The 23882-nt window shown below is 34.9% G+C and overlaps 2 protein-coding genes across 4 annotated transcripts; one reads left to right on the top strand and one right to left on the bottom strand.

The window, feature by feature from the left end:
- Positions 1–6982: 6982 nt before the first annotated feature.
- Positions 6983–10098, bottom strand: sdf2l1 (stromal cell-derived factor 2-like 1). Its single transcript, XM_051895240.1, has 3 exons — positions 9829–10098; positions 8149–8345; positions 6983–7795 (listed from the first exon to the last, which is right to left on the bottom strand). The coding sequence occupies exons 1-3, from the start codon at positions 10004–10006 to the stop codon at positions 7517–7519; spliced, it is 654 nt and encodes a 217-aa protein (XP_051751200.1). The 5' UTR covers positions 10007–10098; the 3' UTR covers positions 6983–7516.
- Positions 10099–14470: 4372 nt separating this feature from the next.
- ydjc (YdjC chitooligosaccharide deacetylase homolog) lies at positions 14471–23691 on the top strand. Of its 3 annotated transcripts, none has more exons than XM_051892866.1 (6): positions 14471–14629; positions 16079–16257; positions 16558–16714; positions 20240–20339; positions 20678–20855; positions 22744–23691. In XM_051892866.1, the coding sequence occupies exons 2-6, from the start codon at positions 16094–16096 to the stop codon at positions 23096–23098; spliced, it is 954 nt and encodes a 317-aa protein (XP_051748826.1). In that variant the 5' UTR covers positions 14471–14629; positions 16079–16093; the 3' UTR covers positions 23099–23691. The 3 variants fall into 3 exon arrangements, with proteins under 3 accessions (XP_051748826.1, XP_051748828.1, XP_051748827.1); XM_051892868.1 differs by lacking the exon at positions 14471–14629 and adding an exon at positions 14742–14907; XM_051892867.1 differs by lacking the exon at positions 14471–14629 and adding an exon at positions 15052–15223.
- The last annotated feature ends 191 nt before the right edge of the window (positions 23692–23882 follow it).

Raw genomic sequence — 23882 nt, 5'->3', positions numbered from 1 at the left:
AGGATGAAAGCATCTTTTAACATCTTATAATAAATGTTTTCTTTAGCAGGAAATAAACTAAATTTAATTCTGCTTAAATAAAATGAATATTGAAATGAACAGCATTTCATTTGGCATCATAAAGGCAAGTTTGTTTGTAGGCTGTTCCTCGCTGCATGTGAAGGGTCAGATGTCACAAAGAGGTTTGCGTATCATGTGTTGTAGAGCAGGAACTGTTTTCAGTCTCCCCATTTAGGGATTCAAACCCCTAGATATTGTGTTTTGCACAGCCGTGTTATCTTTTCCCTAAAGTGCTGTGCGATTATCATGATAAATGCATCTTGCAGGCGAGACCCTATCAATATTGCCTCTGCTTTTTTCACTGTTTATGGAGTAGTGCAATATTGCTTATAGGGTCTTGACTTTAAGGGTAATCTGCAATTTCAGGAACATTCAAGAATTTCATTGTCCTTTGTCATTTTTATTAAAATGTGCAATGATTTTATGCTAAGGCTCAACAAGATCTCAATCTCTCAGTCAATCTTTTTTTGTGGAAAAAGAATGGGGTTTTGCTGCTCTAAACAATTTCATTTGAAATACAATAAATAACACCTGTTTAATATTAAAACAAAATGGCCCACAAAAATTTTGTTGTGGTTGTAGATAGCTTGCTTTTAGCAGAGCAAACACTTGAGTGAATCATGCACTGTTAACAATGATTACATTTAAACCTTGTCTAATATGAATTATGTCATTATGTCAGAGAACATGCTGTCCTTTGCACAGTCGAAAGGTGACTAATTTTAAACAACAGTATTCAGACTACTCTTTAGTTGTGCATTGTAAAGCAGCTTTTTTTGAAAAGAAATATTTTTATTTGTATTCTACTGTATTTTCTGTGTTTTTGATAATACACATTTTACCTCAACATGTATGTGCTGATCATGCTGTTACCTTCCCAACCTCACAGGCCAATAGAAATAAACAATTCAACATAACACTCATATTTCAAAAGATACTCATTTCATTGGCTTCTCTATTGGCCATATCTATCTATTAACGTTAATAAAATGGTTAATGTCAACCCAACTGTTTTGCAGATTATGTGATTTCTGAAATACATGTCTAAGTGAAAAACGGACTATTGACTTGGGGTGTAACGGTACATGTATATCACGGTACGGACGTCACGGTTCAGTGCATGCAGTCACACGACGAATACAATCAGTCACTGCCGATCCACACTCCAATCCAGAAGGGGGCGCGTGTGGTAATGCAACGCTGTTTTTACTACCAGTAAAAAGCGCAGAAGAAGAAGAAGAGACGATGATCGGGATACAGCTACGGCCGGAAGTGAGGCAAAATCTCAGGATAAATAACAGTAAATTAAATGTGCTACTTATTACATTGTGTTTTATTAACATCTACACCTACCCCAACCCTAAACCTACTCTTACAATACTGCAAGTACAGTTATTAAAATTAAATAAATAAATATTAAATGATGCAATATTGATGTGCGCATGCCCAGTGGCCATAGCTGTATCCCTTCTAGTCTTTACCTCGGTATGTTTACATGTAATCTCTCAACCAGTGTTTCAACTGCAGAAAGATATTAATAAATGAGCTACTGAATAATATTAGTGTCGATAGCATGTTAGTTCACTAGAGAAATGAACTCTAGAGAGGAGCATTTTGTATATGCACTGTATTAGCCTATATTTACTTAACCTGTTAGTAATGTCTTGATTATTTAATGTGTTTAAATACATTTGTCATGAAAACAAGTTATGACAGCCACTGTGTAAATTATTATATTTCAAAAAAGAATTGGAGTAGAAAATTAACTTTATAATTAGATTTAGAAGTTTATGCAAAATCTGCCTTGTGTGCAATTTACATGTTTGTTTGTTTTTAGTGTTGATTATTAGGCCTTTATCTAAAATGATCTAACCCAGCTTTATCTAAAAATAAATAGCAACTGAATTTAATAATTTTTACTATAATATTATAGTAATGTGTAAGCAAGGGCTCTCCATATAGTTTGCAGCATTAGCTAAGATAGATTTTTTAAATCCTTAATAAAATTGTATTTATAATTAAATTTATTAAACACAGAGAGACACATTTGTTTGAAAAACACAGTTTAATAAAAAAAAAAGAAGGAAAAAAAAAAAAGCAATTTTATGTTTAGTTTTCTCCCCCCTGCTGTACCGAACCCCTACCAAACCGTGACTTTAAAACCGAGGTAACCATCATGTTTGTGTACCGTTATACCCCTACTATTGACAGCTGAACATATCAACCAAATATCCTTTATTATAATACGTTAAATGCTCGGACAACCAACCATGCAGTTCAACATTAAATCAATGCAAAGCAAGTTAAATGCAACATTTCATTATGCGACTGGTTTGTATGAAAGTCTAGCTCTCTATGTGGTTTCAAATTGTTATAATTTAGTTCATGTCATCGTGATCCCATAATCAATAGGTTAACCTTGAGTGAGTCTGTGTATGCAGTATTATGTGGAAGCTGTGTAGATGTCTGAAAAATGGTCATTAAGAAAGGGATGGGAAAGCATTTTCTTGTGTGGGTCAGAGACTGGCAGGTGCATTTTCAAAGGCTGTTTGAATGAGTGTTTTATTGTTTAGACCTCCTGAAATAGCTTGCATGTATTTGGCTATTTAGCAAACAAAACCCTTTAAATAAATAAAAGTTTGTGTATATGATATAGAAGAATGAGATTCATGTGAGCATGTTTTTGAACCCCTTGTTCCCTTCAGTGCTTGCTGTCTGTTGCCTGACACTCTTTCCCTGTTGCACTACTGTGGGAGCTGCAGCTAGCAGTGCAATAATGAAAGGGCATCAGTTCACTGGACCAGACCACCAAACACACACACCTATCCCTTATTTACCAGAAATAACATGCTTCTCCTGCATGGTTTAATGAGCTGAGCCACTAATCTGTCCGAACCTTTCTTTATGATTGCTTTGTACATAACCACCAGTCTTCAATAAAAGAAAATAATGCATTAAATAAATAAATTGTTTTTTATTTATTTATTTATTTTTTTCATTTCAATGCTGTTAACTGCAGAACAAAATGTATATTGCCTGCTTGTGAAATTAAATGTCATTTTATTTTATTTTTTAATGTGTATGGCAGCAATTCATACAATATTTTATTGTATTTTCAGAGATGCCAGACTATCCATGACAATTTTTACCTGCATTGAACAGTATTTTACCTTGTAGGGTATTGTAAGATGAGATGTATAGATATATACATACAGTATATGAGAGATGTTATATTTGCTTGACAATATTTAAGATTGCATTTTATTAATTCCCAGTTTTATTCTGATCTTGTATCTCCAAATGCTTGTTGAATATCTACACTCTTTTTTATTTTTTTTTTATCCGCTATATTAGTGTGTGTGTGTGTGTGTGTGTGTGTGTGTGTGTGTGTGTGTGTGCGTGCATGTTTATAGGATTTATAAGGACACAAATTTGTGTAATGTCATGGGTATTACACTGGTATTACAATGTAAACGTAGTTTATGGCATTTTCTGAGTCCTCGTATTAAAAATGGCTTAAAAATACTAAACAATGTTTTATTAAAAATGTAAAAATGCATACAGTTATCTGTGATGGGTAGGTTTAGGGGTTGGGTTAGTGTATTGGAATAGAATATATACGGTTTGTACAGTTTAAAAACCAGTACGCCCTTGAATGTCCTTATAATGATAGATAGACCAACATTAAAAAAATACTGGTTTAAAAACAACCCAAGTTGGGTTAAAAATGGACAAACCAGTGACTGGGTTGTTTTAACCCAGCGGTTGTGTTAAATGTTTGCCCAACCTGCTGGGTAGTTTTATTTAACTCAACTATTGTTTAAAATTTACTGTATTGCTTGCTTAAAATTACCCCAAAATATGTTGGAAATTAACATGTATTAATATGTTTAATAAATGAATGTTTATTAATAAGCTTAATGAATAATAATTAACATTAATAAATTGCTTATTAATAAATGTTCACCTTTTGATTATTATTGTTGCCTTTAGTAATTATGTGTCTGATTTTTAATTTCCAACCCAGACATATAGTAATTTTTAAACAATAGTTGGGTTAAATAAAACTACCCAGCAAATATTTAACCCAACCGCTGGGTTTGTCCATTTTTTTTTTTTAACCCAACTTAGGTTGTGTGTATGAGTGTGTGTGTGTGTGTTTGTGAAATGATTGAAATAAACACTTCATGAATTTACTGCTAATATGACAAATGATATCTTTTGTCCTTTTTCTATTCCTAAAATTGCCATGAGGATCATTCTTCATTCAAGGTGACTTTCTGAAGGCAAATTTCAGATCCAGTCGCTCTGCCCACAGAAGTGGTTTAGCGTAATATTGTGATCTCAGACACTTCAATTTCCTGGTCACTGGCACGGTCAGCCCTCGATCACCTCTATGTCGTAACCGATGTCTTCTCTTGAGTACAATGTTTTTTTCCCCCATAGCTCTTCACTTGACCCTGTGAGGAGTGAGTTTTCATTTTCCATGTGGACACTCAATCCAGCTATTAATTTAATTATGAATAGTGCAATAGAGAGCTTGAGAAATTATGTTTTTGAGCTATTTAAATCAGGTGGTTCTATTGGCTTCTTTGGTGCAGTATGGCACTGCATCAAGACATGATGACAGCACTGTAATATTGACAACCAGTTAACAGGTTCTCTTTTAATATGTCGACAAACAGCTACAATTAATGTAGAATGGACAATGAAGTCACATTCAGTGCAGTGTATACAGATAGAGATAGACATGCCATGCATAATAGGAAGATAATAAAAACAAGGATCTTTAATACAGATTCAGCTCAGTTTAGCTGATAAGTAGCATTAAAGCTTCACGACGGTTAGAAGGTGACTGACTAGCACTAGCTGAACTACCCAAACCCTGTGTTGTATTATGTCGCCATCTTCTGGTGAGACAAAATACAAAGTAGGATTAATTTCAACCTGCTATGGAAGCCCATTTCAGCCACACAAGGAAAATATCGTGCGTTGGTAAATCTTAATAATGAGATTAAAAAGTCGAAATTATGACATAAGTCATAATTTTTACTTTTTAAGTAGGCCTAGCATGTTTTTCTTATGTGGCGAAAATGGTCTTCCATAACCTGCTGCCGATGCAACTGTTTTTCCCGCTCAAAGGAAAATGTAGCCTAAGCTTGATATAGGCCTACATTTATGAAACTTAATTAAAATAGGTCTATCTACATTAAAGATTCTTGAATACTCTTACATTTATTTTCATTGATAAATCACAAACCAACAATAATGCTTAAGGTATAGTTCAAATTCAAATGGGCTAAATAAGCAACATAAATAAAAATGTTTAAATATTTAATCTATAGCCTACGTTTTATGAAATTTCTTCTAATTAGGCCTACTATAGTACGTTGTAGCCTAATGTTATTTTAAGTGTTACCAGATGTTTTATATGCCTTTTCACGTATTTGTCTCTTCAAATAAGCTATTTACCATAGTAAACAGTTTCTGCTAAAATGCAACTAAAGTGGGACATTGTAAATCATCTAATCAGCTTAATGATAATTATGTGTGTATTTTTGCATTACTAAACTCAGTATTAAGATCTTCCTAAACTAGAAAGGGGTGAGCTTTGGTCCTGACATCATTCAGGGGGCGTGTCATATTCACAGATCAATAATATAGAGATCAGTGGTCATACATCATGTGGACAGCAGTGATGGGAAACACTATGGTACTGAAATGACAAAACTTACTGAGGCGAATCATAATTCAAATATTAAAATTTACAAACGGTAAAATGGGCAGTAAAGAATAAGCCACGGCATCAGTCGGTGAAGAGGTTATAATGGTTGAAATACCCTATAAAACTGCAAATATAATAAGATAATTTAGATAGTTAAGCCTGTTTGTTCATTCTGCATGTTATTGATAACAATTATAGATGCACATTTAATGTTGTACTTAAACTAAAGGTGTTTGAGTTTGCCAGTAACAGACAGTGATTTGTTAGTTTGAAACATTTCAAATTATTTTTTAATATGTCTTGCTTTTTCTGTCTGTATATTGCCGTGGAGATTTTTGGCTATTACATAGGCTATTATTATAAAAGAGGCTAAATAATTTGGAACAACTTAGGCTATTAGAAAGTGTACAACCTGTACTTTCCGTATTTACAGTTGCAGGCCCTACTGAATATACAGTAAAACTATGATAAATTAATATAAAATCTCCCTCAAACAGCGTAAGAAGCTTTCAGTGTCTTTCATTTTTAATGAAACCAAAACATGGTGATTTTTTGTAGGGATTGAAACCAACCTGGAAAAAAAAAGTCTTAACTTTTTTATATAGCCTAAACAATAAATAGCCTATATAAATAATAGATCCAGCATCAGACTGGCTAGCTAGCAAGTTGTTTGAACGTTTTATTAGCAAACTGTAAGAATTAACTGTCCGTTTAACCAAATAATTATTTCAAAACAGTAGTTTTTAATTTGGTAATAAAGAAGTTAAGCGTTTTATTATTGGAGCTTACTGTATTCCAATATGTAAGTTGTCCTCACTTTCCGTCTCACGTTTCATAGCGATATTCCCTTCTTCTCAATCTACATGCAGCACGTGTCAGGACTGTAGCTAAATACTGCCCCCATTTGGATGCTGTGTGTCATCTTTCATTTAGAAAAAAAAAAGAAAGAAATGAGCAGAAATAAAATTACACTCTTGTCATCACCTTGAAAGGTAATTGCAGTTGCAATTTCAGAATAAACCTTAATACAGACTAGACAGTGTGCAGTATTTATAATTTAAGAGCTTAATACTGTACAATTGACAGGATTCAGAAATTATTCACATGCATCACAATGATGCATCTGTTCACAATTTTAAGTTATATGGATATTTAAACCATATTAGTTGCTTTAAATGAAATAAAAACTTAAATACCTATGTTTTCAAAAAATTTATTTAGGCTTTCACCAAATTATGTACATTAGGTCATATACAGTATGAGGGGGAAAAACAACTACTGGGAATTACACTTATATAGAAAACAGAAACAGTCATTTCATATCTTTTCCACATGTGCGCAAAAACAGTATTTTATAGTTCAAGTTATTCCTGTAATTTGTTCCATTTGTCATCCAACCTAAATATAAATAATACAAACACACAATTTTTTTGGCCCAAAATCCTGGTTTGTAATGTAATTTTATTCCCTTATGTACAAAAAGACAAATTCCACTTATAAGAAATCTAGTAAAACAATCTTTTTTTTGTCTGTAATGTGCATTTTGTGGGTGAATTTTGTCTCAGAAACAGATGTGAAAAAGTGACAAAATTGCAACACACATAAGAATTTGACCAATAAATGTAAAACTTTGAAGAAACTGAAAGTCTAAATATAGAGAAGGTTTCACAGCATGTGTGAGTGGAGTTCTCAGTTGTACAGTGTTCTCACTACGATAATGTAGCAGCATCATCAGAGCTCATCATGGTGCACAGGATCACTGCTGGGCTGAATAAAAACCCCCTCCATCACCTTCCAGTAGTTATGCTGATTGGGTGAGGACATTCCATGGACCTCACGCTGGCCTCTGATTGGATGACCATACTGCTCTCCGGTAACACTGAGGAAAACCTCAGTGCCGACGTGTTTAAATCGCACCGCGTCGTCACGTTCCCAGTATGTTTCGCCGCACTGAACGGTCCATACGTCTAAATCATCTCCTTCTCCATTTTCGCCAAACGCACTCACTTCCTGCAAACACAAAACAGCTTGTAATAACCTGCGTTATGCTCTGCAGTTATAATGGAAATATAATTCAAATCAAGCCACCTGAACATGTAGGTTAAAGGTGCAGTAAGCGATTTCTGTGAAACACTGTTGAAAGTGGATCAGACAGAGCACCAAAACACACTTGTAGCCAATCGGCAGTCCACTCAGTGTTCACTCATGATGTGGGAGGTGCAAGTGTTGCATAGTGTGTTCATGAATTTGGGGGCGGAGCTACCAAGATAGGGGTGTTTGTTTTGGTGATTTCAAATATCAACAGTGTTTCTCAGAAATCACTTACTACACCTTTAATTTAGGAGAGTATTGTGTGGGTCTACCTGGTTGTTAGACAGTGGGGAGCTAAAGTGATGTGAGTGTAGGTTGCGTCCAGTCTTCATGTGTGTAATTCGGATGGCCTGTCCGCATCGAATGGGCACCCCGCGCTGACAAATGCTGTCTGGTTTCCCACGGATACGCCAGTAGCTGTTGGCATCATCGGCCGAATCCACGCCTGTCACTGATTGCTGGCCACTACCTGCAGAGTATCGTGTAAACAATGTTTGGTCAATTTGAGGATATTTGTATACAGTACATCTCAACTGCAGCTCATATTCATTTACCACTGTATTTACATAGTACTCAGAAAATCTAATACCTTTTTATAATACATTTAAAAAAAAAAAAACATGATATTAACATATAGTTCACAAATAGTTATAAAATATCACAAAAATATTTATTCATGTATTTACATTCATAATGTTTTTGTTATATTATAATTAGTTATTGTTATAATTATAAGTTACAGAAGTTATATTAACAGTATCATATCAAGAATCAATTATACAATTTTTTTCTGAGTAAAATATACATTTATTTTATTTAACCTTTACATAACCAGAATAATTTAATAATTTTTTTTTAATCTCTTTATTTTTATTTTTATCTCTTTATTTATCATCTTTTTTTGCAAGAGGGTCCTGGATTATTATTATTATTATTTATATAATTTTTATAATTAATAATTTATATTATTTTTCATTATTATTCAGCGTGGGCTATTTTGGTCAATTTCTGTATAGACACATAGATAATTATACAAACATTTTTACCTAAAGAACTGCTAAAATTTCTGGATCCACTGAGTGAAATATCAATTTATTATTAATAATTTCTATTATTATTAATAATTTCTATTATTTTTATTTATTATTCAACGGTGCATTTTTTTTTTTCTTTTTTTTTTTTTTAGATACATAAAGAAAATTTTACAAACATTTTACCTAAAGATCTGCTAAAATATCTGGATCCACTGAGTTATATATCACTCGTCATTTTATATACATATAAATATAAAAAAAATATATATATATATATATATATATATATATATATATGTACACATACACACACTTGAAGTCTTAGCTAAAAGTTCAATTTCAATTAACATTTCCAGCGTTGGATACAGTTACAGTTCATTTTTTCCAGATATTAGCCGGGGCATGTTGTCACACGATATGTTTTGTTAATAGTACAATTCTATAACATGTAAAAATGAAAAGCAAACAAACATTAAAAAATAATCATGCCACTTCGAACTAAAGAAATCATGCCACTCAAAGGAATACCATAGTATTACCATGGTAGCTTTGTTTTAGTATATTGTTGTGCACCTGTCGTCATGATTACATGCATCCTTCAGGTAAATATAATATAATATATCATAGAAAACAAAAACAAAACCACTGGGAGCTGAACGAGAGTCTATAAAAGGCTTTCGTAAAGGCAGATACAGTACTTTATTGATCACTGATGGGAAATATTACTAGTCATCATTAGCTTCCTGGCTAATGCATGCACCAGCTGCTATTACACTAAACACAATAATATAATCAATATAAGTGAAATAAAGACTAAAAGTGAAGATTAAATTGTCGGCTACAACATAAGCATCCTCTGTGGGCTACGTTAACCAAATTGTTAAAGTTCATCCTCATATTGATTATCCACACTTATACCTGATCCGTATTTGACATCATGCGAGTGAAGTCTGACGCTGTGCCGTGTGTTCATCAGTTTGACCAGAGATCCACACGTTACGTAGCTGGAGTCCAAATCACGGGCACCGCATTGGACAAACATAAAACATACTAAAATGAAATCCAGAAAGACGGATAGAACTCTTAATGGTCCCATTGTTACAGCTAGTGTCTATGTACATCACAGAAAAATGGATACGGAGAGCCCCATTCAAACGCTGACACGCTTTCTAACCAATCGCATCATGACAAGTCCGAAAACAAGGAAGTGATCCGCGTGCACACTCGGAAATCAGTGATTGGTCGAGGATGATGTGACGTCTCAACGTCTCAAAATAATAATGAAGGTTACATTATACAGTACTTAACGGATCATTAATTCACATTTAATTAGTATTAGAAATATCACGAAAATTGTATTCATGTATTTGATTCATGGATATTTACACATAATTGTTAGAAGTTACTATTGTAAGTTATATTAACGGCATCATATCAAGGATCCTATGCAAAATGTTTTTTCCCTAAAGAACTGCTAAAATATATGTAGTTAAATATCAGTTTGTTGTTGTTGTTGTTAATCCAAGGTGGATTTAGCCTATTTTGGTCAGATTATGTACACATAGCCTACTTTGAAGTCTTTCCTACAATTCAATTAACATTTCCAATGTTAGACACACTAACAGTTAATTTAACAGATATTAGCCCCATAGCCAGGCATATTGTCACACTATAAGTTTTAGCTAATAAATAATTCTAAAACATGTGAAAGCAATCATGTACATACACACACACACACACACATACACTATATTGCCAAAAGTTTTGGGACGCCTGCTTTTACATGCACATGAACTTGAATGACATCCCATTCTTAATCCGTAGGGTTTAATATGGAGTTGGCCCACCCTTTGCAGCTATAACAGCCTCAACTCTTCTGGAAAGGCTTTCCACAAGGTTTAGGAGTGTGTTTATGGGAATTTTTGTCCATTCATCCCAAAGGTGTTATATTGGGTTGAGGTCAGGATTCTGCGCAGGCCAGTCAAGTTCCTCCACACCAAACTCGCTTATCCATGTCTTTATGGACCTTGCTTTGTGCACTGGTGCGCAGTCATGTTGGAACACGAAGGGGCCATCCCCAAACTTTTCCCACAAAGTTGGGAGCATGAAATTGTCCAAAATGTCTTGGTATGCTGAAGCATTAAGAGTTCCTTTCACTGGAACTAAGGGGCCAAGCCCAACCCCTGAAAAACAACCCCACACCATAATCCCCCTCCACCAAACTTTACACTTGGCACAATGCAGTCAGGCAAGTACCATTCTCCTGGTAACCGCCAAACCCAGACTCATCCATTGGATTGCCAGACAGAGAAGCGTGATTCGTCACTCCAGAGAACACAGAGAACTAGAGTCCAGTGGCGGCATGCTTTCTAATTTAAGACTACTTTTGAACTAGTTGTTTGAAACCAACATACATAAGCACTACTATACAAATCAAGAATTTATGCAATTGGACTTTAGCCTCCAAAATAGTAGAGAAACTGAGATATAGCACTCGTGACAACTATGTGACAACTAGCCCCGGTCTCCACAACAGCTTATTAAAGAATCAATTTCCACAAGGTGGTCTGTTCCACTGCTATATTTGTACCTATAAAATGAAATCACTGTCAATTGAAATTAAGCGCAAGTTTACTTTGCAAGGATTAGTCTGGCAGTTTATTTGTTTTCAGAAATCATTATTTTCCTGACGTTCAGCCTGTCAGCGATCCAAGTGCAAGTACATCAAACTTCACTCTCAGAAAAAAAGGTACAAAAGCTGTCACTGGGATGGTACCCTTTCCAAAGATACAACTTTGCATATTAGTATCTCAAAGGTACATATTAGTACCTAAATTGTACTTAGAACTTTTTTAAAGGGTACTGTCCCAGTGACAGCCTTTTGTACCATTTTTTTTTTTCGCTGAGAGTTCAGTTGAATCTAAATTCCTTGGCCATTGGATGTAATTTGATTCATTATTTTTACTGACTTTATCACCTCAGTTGTTCCTAAAAAGATGGATGATATGAGTCATATCATAGGCAGTTGTCTGTGACAGAGTACACTATCTAGTTATATTTGTCCCTTGTTTTCTTTCATTATAAGAGCCATAGGCATTTTGTGTGTAACAAAAGCTAGACGTGAATTAAAAAACAGAGAAACAAGACATGTTTCTATAGTTTCAGAGTTTTTTAAGTGGAACATTTCAGCTTTCTGAATGTCATTTAACTCCCACTGTTTCCAGTAATCTGTTTTGTGTTATTCTAACACATAATCTAAGTGATGCCATGTTATTGTTATGCTGTTATGTCAGGTGGCTGAATTAGAAACACTTCAAGAACCAAAGATCATAAACATGATATTCTCTCTCCCATTCTTTCTCTTTCTCTTTGTGATGTTTTCCATATATTTCTACACAAGGTTACGTGTCTTGGGAAAAAATCCAAAAGCCTCCATAGACACGTAAGCAAAGTCACACCTGCTGCCTTAAGTCTGTTTACAAGGATATCATTCAGTTTACATTCATAACATTGAGAGCAGCAAAATCCTGGCTCTGGTGAGTATGCCTATAGCATCAGAGACAACATGATGTTTGAGATTTAATAATTAATATCTAAATTAAAAAACTTATATAAATGTTTGCAATAAGTTTATCTCTTTATTTCTCAGAATAAATAATATTTTATTCAGTCTCTATTCTTTCTAACACAAGGATGCATTTGAATATTAAGGAGAGGTTAATGTGAAATATTAAAATGATATATACTCTGAGTATGGGAAATTTTAAGATTCAAATTCAAAAGTATAGGCATCTTTCTCCCTCTCTGTATAGAAAAAAGATTCAATGGGGTTCTAAATAAAACTCAATTTTAATACATTGGCTACATCATGAAGAAAAAGTTTTTTTAAAAAAATCAAAAAAATTAAAAACTTCATCAAATATGCTTTATATATATATATATACACACAGGTGTATCTCAATAAATTAGAATATCATGAAAAAGTTTTTTTTTTCTGTAATTTAATTCAAAAAGTAAAACTTAAATATATTCTAGATTTATTAGACATAAAGTAAAATATTTCCAGACTTTTTTGTTTTCATTTTGATGATTACAGCTTGCTGCTCATCAAAATAAAAAAATCAGTATCTCAAATTATTAGAATATTTAATTTAAAGTTCTATTAAATTACCATTCTCAGGGTATAAATACTGGGTTTAGGTCAGTAATCCCAACAGCAGTCACGGGGAAGTCTGCTGACTTGACAGTTGTCCAGAAGATGATCATCAAGACCCTCTAAAATGAGGGTAAGCCACAGAGGGTCACTGCTGAAAGAGCTGCTGTTCGCAGAGTGCTGTGCCAAAGCATATTCATGGAAAGCTGACTGGAAGGAAAAAGTGTGGTAGGAAAGTTGTACAAGTGAAAGGAATGACCACAGGCTTGAGAAGATTGTCATGCGAAGCCGATTTAAGAACTTAGGAGAGCTTCAAAAGGAGTGGACTGAAGCTGGAGTCAGTGCATCAAGAGCCACCACACACAGACGTCTTCAGGAAATGGGCTACAACTGTCACATTCCACGTACCAAGCCACTTCTGAACCAAAGACAACACCAGAAGCGTCTTACCTGGGCTAAGGAGAAAAAGAACTGGACTGTTGCTCAGTGGTCCAAAGTCCTCTTTTCAGATGAAAGTAAATTTTGCATTTCATTTGGAAATCAAGGTCCCAGAGTCTGGAGGAAAAGTGGAGAGGCACAGAAACCATGTTGCTTGAAGTCCAGTGTGAAGTTTCCACAGTCAGTGATGATTTGGGCTGCCATGTCATCTGCTGGTGTTGGTCCACTGTGTTTTCTGAATTCCACAGTCAACGCAGCCATCTACCAGGAAATTTTAGAGCACTTCATGCTTCCTTCTGCTGATAAGCTTTATGGAGATGTTGATTTCATTTTCCAGCAGGATTTGGCACCTGCCCACACTGCCAAAGGTGCCAAAAGCTGGTTCAATGACCATGGTGTTACTGTGCTTGATTGGCCAGCAAACTCACCTGACCTGAACCCCATAGAGAATCTATGGGGTATTGTCAACAGGGAGATGAGAGACACCAGACCCAACAATGCAGATGACCTGAAGGCTATCAAAGCAACCTGGGCTTCCATTACACCTGAACAGTGCCACAGGCTGATCGCCTCCATGCCACGCCGCATTGATGCAGTAATTCATGCAAAAGGAGGCCCAACCAAGTATTGAGTGCAGAGAAATGAACATACTTTTCAGAAGCCTGACATTTCTGTTTAAAATATCCTTTTTTTATTGATCTTATGAAGTATTCAATTTTTTTGAGATAGTGAATTGGTGGGTTTTTGTTAAATGTGAGCCAAAATCATCACAATTAAAAGAACCAAAGACTTAAAGTACTTCAGTCTGTGTGCACTGAATTTATTTAATACCCGAGTTCCACAATTTGAGTTGAATTACTGAAATAAATGAACTTTTCCACGACATTCTAATTTATTGAGATGCACCTGTATATATATATATATATATATATGTATATACACACCAGGAAGATTTTAAACCACAAGGGCCTATATATTTGTACATGTGGCGTTGTTTCATTCACATCATGTAGAGGGCGCTGCAACTCCGGAAAAGGAAATTGCATTTTATGTCTTCAGTCGGTCATTCGCTCTGCGGTGTTGGATACATTGTAAAGGACTAATGGCAAAAACCTCGCAATAAAATGGGTAAGCGATTACTACATTACTGCCAGCTAGGCGTATATTACAAAACAGAATTCGTCCTTTTGAAATGATAAGACATGTGTTTGTCTCTTAGAATTCCGGCTATCAATAGATTAAATGGAGTACATCTATAACCAATATGTTATCTGTGTAGATCTGTAGATGCGATTATATACCGTATGTGATCATGGGTAGGCAGTGGCAGCTGTTCGTGTTAACACAGATGAATTAGTGAATAAGGCGGCAGACCTATGGATGTCTTATTCACCAGCCGGTGATTGGTAAGTAGCTTTCCCGTAGCTGAGACTCAGACCGTTTCGTTTTGCCTTTTAACATATGACGTGTCTCGGAGTTCCGAAAAATTAATTTTGACTCGTTGATTCATACTAGAACCGCTTCCTGTTGCGTGAATGATGATTCGTTCTTTCATCTTATGACTCACCTATGGCTTAATTCTGTCTGTGTTCATGTTGAAAAAATCTCTTTTTTTTAGAGATCGATAATCGGTTTTGTAGATTTTTTTACGGACATTCACATTTAATCTGTTATCAGTTCTGTATTGGGTCACCGTTTGATGAGAATAACACAAAACAACAGGTAATTAAAGAACTTATTTAATTCATTGGTTGTATAAATACCTAACATTTTAATAATATAAACTAAATAGTACAAAATTACAGCAATTAATTTTCAAGTGAGACGATGAAAATAAATTTGTGATCTTAGATCAGACTTTAATAAATATCAAAAATTATTAGCATAAATAAAATGTATTAGGTTAATAATAATTAATAATTATGTATAAAATGAATGATCCTTTAGTTATTATTGTCAAAAAGTAGAAATAAAACTAATTAAAATTCTTTTTAGCATAAAAATAATCATTACAGCAATTCATTTTCAAGTATGAATGTCTTTACAATTAGACAGCCTAAAACAAATATGAAAATACATTTTTGTCTTTTTACTTTTTAGATCAGGCAAAACAATTTCATACACAAGTATCAACAATTATTATTATTTTGAAAATAATCTAAATGTCTAAAGATCCATTTGTTATTATTATATGAAGAAAAAAAAAAGTCTTATTGTAAAAAGTAATCAGTATTAGTCATAAACAGTGTTGGGATAACTCATTACAAGTAACTTGAGTTACGTAATCAGATTACAGATTTTTTTCAAGTAACTAGTAATGTAACGCATTACTTTTTCAATTTACAACAAAATATCTGAGTTACTTTTTCAAATAAGTAACATAAGTTACTTTGTTTTCACATTTATTGACTGACAGCTCTCCTGTCCCCATGTTGAGAGAAATAGGGTAACGCAATTAGTTACTTTTTTTAGGGAGTAATGCAATATTGTAATGCATTACTTTTAAAATAACTTTCCCCAACACTGGTCATAAAAAAGCAATATTGTTCCAACTTTAGTGTTTTTCTTTTTCATCAGCAAGGCGAGGAAAAGATGCCTCAACCCAAGGTGAAGCTGGTGGTGACAGGAGATGATTTTGGCTACTGCGAGAGAAGAAATCAAGGAATTGTGGATTGCTTCAGAGCTGGTGCGATCTCCAACGTCTCTCTTCTGGTGAATGCAGTCTCAGCGAAGCACGCGGCAGAGCTGGCCAAAAGGTACAGCAGCTGATTTCTAACTACGTTTGTTTGAAGCAGATAAATATGAAAATATGATATCAGTCTGAGTACTATGACACTTTACATACTTCCTTATGACATGTGAGCCTGTTAAACCTATTGCGTAAGATAAGAGTAGGCCTACTTGTAAAGAAAAAAAAACTGATGGGGTAGAGCATAGAGGTTACATAAGTTATAAAAAAAACACAAAATTGCTAAAACAAAAAATAATTCAAAATATTCTTAAAAACTATAATAGTGTCTCAGTGAAGCTAAAATAACACTGTTTCTCTCACACAGGTATCACATCCCCATTGGACTCCATGCAAATCTCTCAGAGGGTCTTCCAGTGTCTCAGGAACTGAAGGGCTCAACAATCCTCAACAAGGATGGGTTCTTCCATGGGAAGATGGGCTTCAGGGAAGTTTTGCAGAGTGGTCAGCTCAAGATGTCAGAGGTACACAGGAAAACACACCCATAAAGTCCAACTGAAAGTCACATGGGAGTAAATTTAAATCTACATGACACTGTTTACATCACTGTGTGTAGTGTTGTATTCAGAGGCGGCCTTTGCAAATCGGAGGCCCAACTGCAATTACTTTATCATCTCTGTTATAATGTTATCTCATATTTCACACTTAATAGTCTATTTATAAACGCATTCTATCTGTTTACCCAGAATTGCGACCAATTACAACCGAAATCACAATCGCGACCTAAAACAAAACAGCATTCAGTCTTCATCACTCTCTTAGCTCCTCAGCGAGTACCTTGGACAGCGAAATGACCAGGCATTGAGAGCAATAAAAATGAGAGAACAGGGATTAGATAATGAATGTAATAGGAATTAGTATGAATGTGAATAGAACTTGGCTTTCTGATGATGGAGTGTTCCTGAAGCTTCAGACAAGTTTATCCTTATCCTTTATCCTTATCCAGCAATCTCAAAACATTGTGTTCGAATGACAGCAAGTGCTTGCAGGATGGTTGACAGCAGGTGTGATTTTATCAGCCGTAGTTGTGAGATATAGCTTAAATATTGTAAAATGAAATTATGGAAAAAATGATATGATACTTTTTAGGGGTGTAACGGTTCGGTACGTACCTTGGTACTGAAGTCATGGTTCGGTACAGCAGGGGGGAGAAAACTAAACATAAAATTGCTTTTTTTTTTTTTTTTTTATTCTTAAGGATAAAAAAAATCTATCTCAGCTAATGCTGTAAACCATACAGGGAGCCCTTTTGTGTACATTACTACAATATTAAAGGTTACAATTAACAACAGAGCCCAAATTATTTTTAGATATAATAATTAACACTCAAATAAAAAAATAAAAAAACATGTAAATTGCACACAAGGCAGTTTTGCATTAACTTCATAAATAATCTAATTATAAAATTATTTTTCAATTATTTTTCTACTCCAATTCATTTTTGAAATATGATAATTTACAGTTACTGTCATAACTTGTTTTCACAACAAATTTATTTAAACATTTATTAAATAATTAAGACATTTCTAACAGGTAAAGTAAACATAATGAATATGTAAGTTAATATAGTGCATATATTAAGTGAAATACTCCCCTCTGGTGAACTAACATGCTGTGGACACTAAACGACTTGCATGAGGTAAATGCAATGCTACGTGAGATATTATTCTCAAGCTTTTTTATTGATGTCTTTCCGTGGTTGAAACACTGGTTGAGAGATTACACGTAAACATATCTATGCATATCGTCTGTTCTTCTTCTTTTGCACTTTTTCCTGTTGTGGCGGTTAGCAAACAGTGTTGCATTACAGTGCGCCCCTTCTGGATTGGAGTGTGGATTGCCTGTGACTGACTGTATTTGTCGTCTGACGCGTCGTATGCACCGAATACATGTACCGTTACTTTTAAATTTGAAGACACACAATTGGATTTAATTCTAACTATTTTTGTTGCTGAAATAGAGCAAAAACAGACATTATTCTATTTTAAAAAATAGTCTAAAACGGGTCGGCAATTAAGTTTGGCATCGGGCCAAAAAAAATTTTCGCCACTAGATGGCGGGCCAGAACATAGTCAAAGGATAATTTAAATTAATTGATGAAAAATGCAACTAGAATTGCCTGTGACAGACTGTTACAGTGTCTTTTGTAACTGGTATTGAGCTGTTACTGTGTTAAATCATGTAGTAGGACAATCATTAATAAAAAGCCACATTTGTGTGGCGGTGTCTGGGTTTTACACTGGATAAATTAATAAAGTGGAGTAGTGACCTGGCAAGTCACCAACTTGCAAAACAGACCGCCTTGCTAAAACACACATATGTGGGAGATGCGGAATGGATAAAAATAACTCAAAAAATAAAAGAGGACTTGAATAAGCCCATTAATGTCATGTTTGAGTCATGCTCTTAAACTGTTTTATTTCCTCTTTCCATATTGTGAATAATAAATGTGTATCATTTTAATTTGCTTGTTACACAATGGAGCCTAACTTATTGTAATAATTATTTGACGTAGCCTACTTTTACACTCAGAATTATTCCTTGGCATCCTCAAGTACTAAACTGCATTTTTTTTTTTTTTATTGTTTGCGTGCTGGAGGTACGCTATTACGTCGTGTGCAGACTGATGTTAACATTTAAGCTAGCTGGTGAGAGAAAATGGCACTATCAAAGAGTTCAAAGAGGAAAGTTGACAGTGAAAATAGGGCATACAAAGAAGAACGGAAAGAAAACAATGCGTTCTTACCTAGTTTTGTGAATGCAAAGCCAGTGTGTCTTAGTAAACGGATTCCCCGTTCTGTTTCTGACGTAGTCCAAGTGCTTTGCAGCGGTCGGTTTGTCGCGTTCAGTGTAGACAGCTTTGAGCTGTTGTGAAAAAAGTCACGTCTGTTGTAGACGGTGATAATATTAGACAGCACCAGGAGACGATCTATTTCAGAACCAGCTGCTATCAAAATAATCAGGCTGCGGGCGCGGGCCAGATATTATTGCTGGCGGGACAGTTTTGGCCCACGGGCAGCCTATTGCCGACCACTGGTCTAAAATGTAAGTTACCTAATATTTTTTTGAATTGTTGAATCATTATCACATTTGCAATCGTGCTGATATTCGGAAAAACAGCACTCTTGCTTATGTGGTAGTGCTTAACTATATCCATTAAAGGCCTATTAAGAACAAGAATTCATACAGGGACATTTTTTGCCACATATATTGCATTTTGGGGGCATTTCTTTTTCATTTTGGTGGCATTTTTGCCCCAAGCTCGAAAATTTCCAATCTTGGTGTGGCGTGATTGCGGGGCCGGAGCCGGGGCTGTTTATCAAGCGCAAACAGAAGCCTCTTCTGTTAAGAGGCCTGTTTCAAGTGAAATGGGTGAAACACTCCAAAGACGGCTACTGTATAGCAGTGTCAAAGACTGCTCAAAGTATAACACTAAAGAACTGTATTATCTTGATCATATGAGGTGTTATGACATTATTTACTCTTCAAACTCAAGTTTAAAGCAGCAGGTATGCAGAAAATCTACCGCTGTGTAATCTACCTAATCGGTGGTAAATTAAAAAGAGAACAACAAATACTTAAAAAAGACAAATAAAAATTTAGAAGGGTCGTATCATAATTTTTATCATTTAATTTTTTTTTCTGAAGCTCACTAATGTTAGTCAAGAGGGTTTGCACCCAAAGCAGATATTATAATTTTACATCATTTACCATTTCCACATCTTTCTGACCCTTTTTATTAGACAGCTTTATTAATAAAGCTTAGTTTCAATAGATGGTGTTCGACTGTAGAGGAAGTTTTTAAGTATGTTTTCATTACAAACAAAACTTTTTATTTGCAAACATCAAGGATAAGCCCATTTTTCATAATATAATCTCTTTAAATATACTCTATGAAACCATTTTAAAGTTTCAGACTTCAGAGCCAAGCAAAGCATTACGATTTAAAACATGTTTGTCTGATTCTTTCACCCTGTGTTGTTTAAAAGGTGGAGGTGGAGCTCAGAGCCCAGGTAAATCTTTTTTGTGAACTGGTTGGCCACATGCCCTACCATATGGACGGCCACCAGCATGTGCACGTGTTGCCAGGTAATAGTGGGTTTGTTTGAACAACCATTTTCACCATATAATAGCTGTCAGTCCATAATGTGCTGATTTTCTGCTCAAGAAACATTTCTTATTATTGTCAATGTTAAAAACAGTTGTGCTGCTTAATATTTTTGTGGAAACTGTAATACATTTTTTTTCAGGATTCTTTGATGAATACAAAGTTCAAAAGAACAGCATTTATTAGACTCCTTTTGTAACATTTTAAATGCTTTTACTGTCACTTTTAATCATTTTAATGTTCCCTTGTTGAATACATGTATTAAGTTTCCTTGTTACATTCTCCTTTTCATATTTTACTTTTTCCCTATTGTTTTCAGAGGTGCGAGAGGTGTTTGCTCAAGTTCTCTCTGATTTTGGGATCACCTACACACGAGTCCCCATAGAACCTGGTCTTAAATTTTGCACCTTCCTCCCGTCCCATCTGCGAGAGTTCAACGCGCAGGTTGAAAAAGACGCCCTTGACTCTATTGAGGTCTTTCATCGACACGGAATTAGGTTTGTGAGGCAACATTTTAAATGATCAACATCTGGTTTTCAAGATTTCACAAATATTTTAGAAAATATTTAAAAAAAAATTGTCTTCAATATCCTTATGTAGTTATCAGGACAGGTTTGACACTACGAGCCCTATCATACACCCGGTGCAATGTGACGCCAGGCCCGACGCAGTCACGTCCAGCGCCACGTTGTTTAAATAGCAAATGCGCCCGTCTGTTTGCCCATGGCTGTGCTGATCTGAAAACTAGGTGTGTTCAGGCGTGTTGCTATTTTGAGGCAACTTAAAATGACTTTTTTTTTTTTTTTGTTATTTAAAGGATGCGTTAGTAATATGCACCTATAGGCGCGTACTCTGCACTTACACTCTGCTTGTTACACACACAGCAGCACGCAAACATTTTTTTCATACTTTTTTTTTTTTTTTTTTTCGAGAACAGAACACCTTACATAACAGGAAAAAAACAAAACAAAAAGTATAACAAAGGCCTATAAACCTTAAGTCATTTCACCAGTACATTATATCAGTAAACAATTACACTTACAAATACAATTATCTAAACTAATCTAAACTAATTGAACTAAACTAATTACAGAGGAACTTATTTCCTCCATTTGTTCTCAAATATTTGCCTTTGCTGCCAAGTACATATGTGAGTCTTTCCAGTTCTCTATCCTCTGTTACTATTTGGAACCAGTCTTCTTTCGTAGTTGGGTCTTCCTTGTACCATTTCCGGGTTATTGCCTTTTTACTTGTTGCCAGTAAAATCTTAAAGGGTTAGTTCACCCAAAAATGAAAATTCTGTCATTAATTACACCCATAAGACCTCAAGGCGTGTATCAAACTGCCAAAGTCATATGATTTCAGTAAACGAGGCTTCGCTACATCATAAGTGTTTCGAAAAGTTTCGAAATTTCAATGGTTGACCACTGGGGGGCGTGACTTTGGCAGTTTGATAAACACTCTGAAACACTGATTCGAAACAAAAGATTCATAAAGCTTCGAAGCTTCATGAAGCAGTGTTTTGAAATCGGCCATAACTAGATATTGTTCAATAAAGTCGTTTTTTTTTTTTTTTTTTGGCACACAAAAAGTATTCTCATCGCTTCATAACATTAAGGTTGAACCACTGTAGTCACATGAACTGTTTTAAATACGCCTTTAGTAGCTTTTTGGGCATTTGAAAGTGTAAATTATCTTGCTGGCAATGCAGGCCTCACTGAGCCATCGGATTTTATCAAAAATATCTTAATTTGTGTTCCGAAGATGAACGAAGGTCTTACGGGTGTGGAACGACATGAGGGTGAGTAATTAATGACAGAATTTTCATTTTTGGGTGAACTAACCCTTTAAATAAATTTTTTTTCATCTTTTCCAACCTCATCTGGAATATCTCCCAAATATAGAACAGAAAATGATTTTGGTATATGTAGAGTGAAAATACTATTAATAATAGATGATACAACCTCCCAGAAACTATTCACCTTTGGACATGGCCAAAAAATATGTGTATGATGGGCTTTTTCTACCCCACAGTTCCTCCAGCATGGGTGGGAGGTTCTCGTTTGTAATTCTTTAAGTTTTGGCGTGATAAAAAAGCACACAAACATTTTTAAATATTAAAAATAAAAGGATTCCTCTCTGGAGAAGCGTTCAGTCTTTCCGCTCGCAAATTCCGCCATGACGCGAGTGCACCTGGCTTTTAAAGGGAGTGGAAGATGATACTCTGATTGGTTTATTGCATGTTATGCCCAAAACACACGACTCATTAAGAGACTAGGTATAGTCAATTTTGTCCTTCATAAGCAGGCACAGTATAAACACAATATGCATTTAATGAGTTTTTCACTTTATATTCATCTAATCTGTTTTTGTATGACTCCTCAGGTGGCCTGATGTATACCTGGGCCTAAGCACCATGGGTAAGAACATGACTGTGCCCAACCTGAAACGTGCTTTAGGCTTCACGCTGGAAGCTTCACTGGATGACGGTGTGAATTCCCCATTGATAATGACGCAGTCCGATGATGCAGCGACCGACTTCTATCGACCAGTTACAGCAGAGCTTATGGTGCATCCAGGATATCCAAGTCAGCCTCACCAGGGTGGATGTGGAGAAGGACCAGATGACTTCTCACAGTCCGCAGACCGACTACATGAGCTGAATACTTTGAGGGACCCTTTGGTGCTTCACTACTACAGGCAACAGGGGATCCACCTCTGTGCCTTTAAAGACTTTTAAACATTTTTAAACACATTTGGGGCATTTTATCTGCTATATATCTGCTATTAGGAAATAAGATCTTTACCCATACCTCAAAAGATGGATTAAATATATATATTAGAGTCTGAATGCTTGGTTTGGGCAGAAAATCAGCATTCAGTTACTTTGTGCTGCTTCCAAAGCCCATACTAAACAAAATTTGAAGCTGCTACCTGTTAAAGTACAGCCAAAACAACTGTAATACTCCAATTTACCAATTTCACCCAAGTTTCTATTAGATTGACTTGTTTTTAAATTGTATTTTAGGAGTTTTTTTTTTTTTTTTAAATGGAGAGCTGCTCCAGGCCAGTTCTTATAATATGAAGGTGCCATTTTAATTGGCTTTGATCCAAAAACTTTTGCCTCATTTAAGCAGCAATTTCTCTCAAATATTGCAGAGGATTGTAAAATCCAATAGCAATCTGTATTTATTACTGTAACTTACTATATGAAGATTTTAATGTAGCAATTATTTTATATTTAAAAATCAATGGTATTTTAAGGTACAATGTTTTTAATGAATGTATTTATGATATTTTTATGAACTTGAATTAAAAGCACAGTACCGTTTACTCTGGATTTTTTTCTGAAACTTGAAAAAATGTCTTTGGAACAAGTATTATGCTTTAGCATTGAAAGTAAAAACAGCACATTAATTTTGCACTTCATCTTGTACTAGTGATGAACACTAATATATTAGACGAAAGATAAACATTTAGACCAGCTAATGGCACCAAAGAAATACATGTGCATGTGTATGTAT

The sequence above is a fragment of the Ctenopharyngodon idella genome, chromosome 5, assembly GCF_019924925.1.
Source record: "Ctenopharyngodon idella isolate HZGC_01 chromosome 5, HZGC01, whole genome shotgun sequence".
NCBI lineage: Eukaryota > Metazoa > Chordata > Actinopteri > Cypriniformes > Xenocyprididae > Ctenopharyngodon > Ctenopharyngodon idella.
The sequence above is the reverse complement of the archived record's forward strand: the minus strand, read 5'-3'. Positions and strand labels throughout refer to the sequence as shown.

Excerpts from the sequence above, each read along its gene's own strand:
- sdf2l1 (XM_051895240.1), bottom strand. The coding sequence starts at position 10,006 with ATGGGACCATTAAGAGTTCTATCCGTCTTTCTGGATTTCATTTTAGTA. Across the intron at positions 8,346-9,828 it reads TGATGTCAAATACGGATCAG|GTAGTGGCCAGCAATCAGTG; the intron begins GTATAAGTGTGG and ends GATACTCTGCAG. Across the intron at positions 7,796-8,148 it reads CCCCACTGTCTAACAACCAG|GAAGTGAGTGCGTTTGGCGA; the intron begins GTAGACCCACAC and ends TTGTGTTTGCAG.
- ydjc (XM_051892866.1), top strand. The coding sequence starts at position 16,094 with ATGCCTCAACCCAAGGTGAAGCTGGTGGTGACAGGAGATGATTTTGGC. Across the intron at positions 16,258-16,557 it reads GCGGCAGAGCTGGCCAAAAG|GTATCACATCCCCATTGGAC; the intron begins GTACAGCAGCTG and ends TCTCTCACACAG. Across the intron at positions 20,856-22,743 it reads TTTCATCGACACGGAATTAG|GTGGCCTGATGTATACCTGG; the intron begins GTTTGTGAGGCA and ends ATGACTCCTCAG.